The sequence below is a fragment of the Chiloscyllium plagiosum genome, chromosome 33, assembly GCF_004010195.1.
Source record: "Chiloscyllium plagiosum isolate BGI_BamShark_2017 chromosome 33, ASM401019v2, whole genome shotgun sequence".
In the NCBI taxonomy this organism is placed as follows: domain Eukaryota; kingdom Metazoa; phylum Chordata; class Chondrichthyes; order Orectolobiformes; family Hemiscylliidae; genus Chiloscyllium; species Chiloscyllium plagiosum.
The window spans coordinates 2,206,332-2,210,379 of NC_057742.1; the positions used below are offsets into that span (position 1 = coordinate 2,206,332).

At 47.9% G+C, this 4,048-nt stretch overlaps 1 protein-coding gene across 2 annotated transcripts in view; it reads right to left on the reverse strand.

Moving 5' to 3' along the window:
- The window catches only part of sp2 (sp2 transcription factor), a 37,296-nt gene extending 35,362 nt beyond the window's left edge, over positions 1-1,934 (reverse strand). The window contains exon 1 of one of the 2 annotated variants that reach the window (XM_043674746.1): positions 1,830-1,934. In XM_043674746.1, coding sequence (XP_043530681.1) covers positions 1,830-1,836 — 7 coding nt within the window. In that variant the 5' untranslated portion in view covers positions 1,837-1,934. The remainder of the gene's footprint in view (positions 1-1,829) is intronic. The other variant, XM_043674747.1, reaches the window with a different exon arrangement.
- Between the last annotated feature and the right edge of the window lie 2,114 nt (positions 1,935-4,048).

A 4,048-nucleotide genomic window follows, 5' to 3' on the forward strand; every position in this document is an offset into this window, starting at 1 on the left:
GGCATGTCCTCATTCCGTTGTCTTTCCCTTAGGCATCTGTTGATGAAATTGCAGGGGTATCCATTTTTGGCGAATACATTGTATAAGTGTTCTTCTTCCTCTTTTTGCAGTTCTGGTGTACTTCAGTGTGTTGTGGCCCTTTTGAACCGTGTCTTCATGCAACTTCGTTTGTGTGTGTTGGGGTGGTTGCTTTCGTAGTTTAGGACTTGGTCTGTGTGTGTGGCTTTCCTGTGTACCTTTGTGGTGAATTCTCCATTCGGTGTTCTCTGTACTGTCACATCTAGGAATGGGAGTTGGTTGTCCTTTTCTTCCTCTCTAGTGAATCGGATTCCTGTCAGTGTGGCGTTGATGATCCGGTGTGTGTTCTCTATTACTGTGTTTTTCAATCAATAAGCACATCCACCTGGACCCAATATACCGGCCACTGCAGCGGACAGCTGGAACTGACAACCGGAAGCGGCAGATACAAATCACTATAAATGTCGGAGGAAACATCACAGAAGCACTTCACAGGAGGCTCCCAAGCACTGAGGATGTCACCTAGACAGGGGACGAAACGTCTGCAACACAAATTCCCAGCTCGGCGAACAGAACCACAACAACTTATAGCTGTTTATAAAATCATGAGGGTGATGGATAGGATAAATAGACAAAGTCTTTTCTCTGGGGTGGGGGGATCCAGAACTAGACAGCATTGGTTTAGGGTGAGAAGGGAAAGATATAAAAGAGACCTAAGGAACAACGTTTTCACGCAGAGGGTGGCACGTGTATGGAATGAGCTGCCAGAGGATGTGGTGGAGGCTGGTACAATTGCAACATTTAAAAGGCACTTGGATGGGTATATGCATAGGAAGGGTTTGGAGGGATGTGGGCTGGGTGCTGTCAGGTGGGACCAGATTAGTTTGGGATATCTGGTTGGCACGGACAAGTTGGACCGAAGAGTCTGTTTCCGTGCTCTACATCTCTAAGACTCTATGTCAGATAGTAGTTTAGAGGTCACTAATTTCAAACTCCAACTCACAAACTGCAACTTTTAGAGACTCCATTTATGCCACGGAATTGCCGACTCGTAATGCTCGATAGTTAATCTCCCGTCAATGCTTCTTGTAGCATGTGCTTGCCCCGTCGTGACCAAGAGCATGCAAGACAGGGAGTGGGACAACGGTCGAATGTTGACATTGCTGCAGGACCCTAACCGGTGGCACATGACCCTCTACCCCCAGCGTCTGAACCCATCACCCCCGAAACCCACCACCTTCCCTCCGCCAACCATCTGGAGGGAGTAGGGAGGGCAGCAACCTGCAGATTTTATTGCCAACCCGTTGCTTGCCCATTGATGGGCACCTTGACACTGCCAGTGCAAAACTGCAACAGCAGTAGGAAAACGAAGTGCAAAACACTATCCATTTTCCTATTAATTTTTTCGAAAAAAAAAGAGAAAATGTTAAGAACTATCAAAATTTTGCAATGCAACAGATGCAAGGTTTTGCAATGCAGCTTTGGCAAGAAAATATTCCCCGTCAGGATGCATGCGATTAATTATATTTTGCAAATCTCCTTCTCCTCCCACCCCCTGCGCAAAGTGCGCCTTTAAGTGTCGGAGGGAAAAAAAACAGCGGCAGCAGCGGCGGTGGCGGCCGGAGGGAGGGAGCGAGCGGCTCGGTCCCGGCCCTGGCCCCATCCCCCACCCCTTGGGCCCCGGGGCCGGGCCGCCGCCTGTCAGCCCGCTTCCCCCGGATATCCCTCACCTCGCGGACCCGGTCGCCCCCCCAAAAAAACGATTTAATTCCCAATTATTTATTTTAATTTTTTTTAAAAAGCGAACCTACCGCTCATGATGTTTTATTCACTTTAAGAGGGTCAAAGTGGAGCGCGCCGTCGCCGTCCAATCGGCTCCTACGTCCCGCCCCCCCACACCCAGACCGGCACCAGACCCGACCAATCGGACGCCGTATTGGCGACGTTCGCGTCTGACGCCAAGCCGCAAGAGAGCGAGATTTTCACTCTCCCGCTTTCTGATTGGCCGGCGCTCAATCTTGACAGACAGCACTGTGTGGGCGTATCCTACGTATGCGTGGAGTTGGATTGGTCATAATTCTGACTGATGGTGCTGTGGACCACGAGAGATGCGGATTGCGAAGGGGGGCGTTATCTGCATATGGGAGTTGATTGGTCGACAGCTGTGTGGGCGGTGCACTGTCGGAATGATTGATGGGGGGAATCTGGGGATTGCTGGCGCAGCTGCAAATGAACCAGAGGCGGCTAGCAGCCATTGTTCACCCTGGGGAAAGGAATGTTCTAACAGGCTGCAAAACAGGCACCGCCCTGCACTCAATGTGAAACCATCCAATTGCAATGAACTTTTTAACTTGACATGAGTTGCAATGTTTGCAAGTCCAATCGTAGTTTGAAACAGACAGGATGTATACCTAAAAAAAGGAACAAGCTTGTCTGCTTTTTTACTTTGAAAAAAATTTGCAAGCTTTTACATAAAAAGTTGGGACTTTTCAGCATCACTTTTGAAATAACTCCACAGTGGTTGGTATCCTGTCACCCCCTTTATTTATATGTGCGCCATCCTCGATACTGGTCCAGCTCCCTCTTTTCATTCCTGATAAAGGGCTTTTGCCAGAAACGTCGATTCTCCTGCTCCTTGGATGTTACCTGACCTGCTGTGCTTTTCCAGCACCACTCTAATCCAGCTCCCTCAGAGCCAGCTCTCAGAGTGAACAGAACCTCTTGACACAACTGTTATGTCTGTCAACAAAGGTTAACAGCCCCAATCAGGGAACTCTTAATCTGTGAGATCCACACAGCTGAATTGGTTACAATCACTACTTTAGTGGGCGGCACGGTGGCACTGCTGCCTCACAGCGCCGGAGACCCGGGTTCAATTCCCGCCTCAGGCGACTGACTGTGTGGAGTTTGCACGTTCTCCCTGTGTCTGCGTGGGTTTCCTCCAGGTGCTCCGGTTTCCTCCCACAGTCCAAAAGATGTGCAGGTCAGGTGAATTGACCATGCTAAATTGCCCGTAGTGTTAGATAAGGGTTAAATGTAGGGGTATGGGTGGGTTGCGCTTCGGCGGGTCGGTGTGGACTTGTTGGGCCGAAGGGCCTGTTTCCACACTGTAATGTAATGTAATCTAATTACCCATTTTGTAAAATATTCATGAACACAGACTTACAAATGGGTGAACTACAGGGAGTCCTGTCAGTGTAGAAGGTAGTTTGCACGAAGGTAGTTTGCACAAAGGTAGGTCCCACCACCAAGTGGGATCTAACTAACCAGGTAATCTATTTTAATGGTTTAAGGATTTAGGTCATTGTAATGCTGAAATGGTTGGCTTCATATTTTCTAATCAACCCATTCAGAGATGTTATTACATCTGGTACTGATTAGGGAGAGTCAGCATGGCTTTATGTGTGGGAAATTATGTCTCACAAACTTGATTGAGTTTTCTGAAGACGTAACAAAGAGGATTGATGAGGGCAGAGCGGTGGATATGATCTATATGGACTTCAGTAAGGCGTTCGACAAGGTTCCCCATGGGAGACTGGTTAGCAAGGTTAGATCTCATGGAATACAGAGAGAACTAGCCATTTGGATACAGAACTGGCTCAAAGGTAGAAGACAGAGGGTGGTGGTGGATGGTTGTTTTTCAGACTGGAGGCCTGTGACCAGTGGACTGCCACAAGGATCGGTGATAGGTCCACTACTTTACGTCATTTATATAAATTATTTGGATGTGAGCACAAGAGGTTTAGATAGTAAGTTTGCAGATGACATCAAAATTGGAGGTGTAGTGGACAGCGAAGAAGGTTACCTCAGATTACAACGGGATCTTGGTCAGATGGGCCAATAGGCTGAGAAGTGGCAGATGGAGTTTAATTTAGATAAATGTGAGGTGCTGCATTTTGGGAAAGCAAATCTTAGCACGACTTATACATTTAATGGTAAGGTCCTAGAGAATGTTGCTGAACAAAGAGACCTTGGAATGCAGGTTCATAGCTCCTTGAAAGTAGAGTCGCAGGTATATAGGATGGTGAAG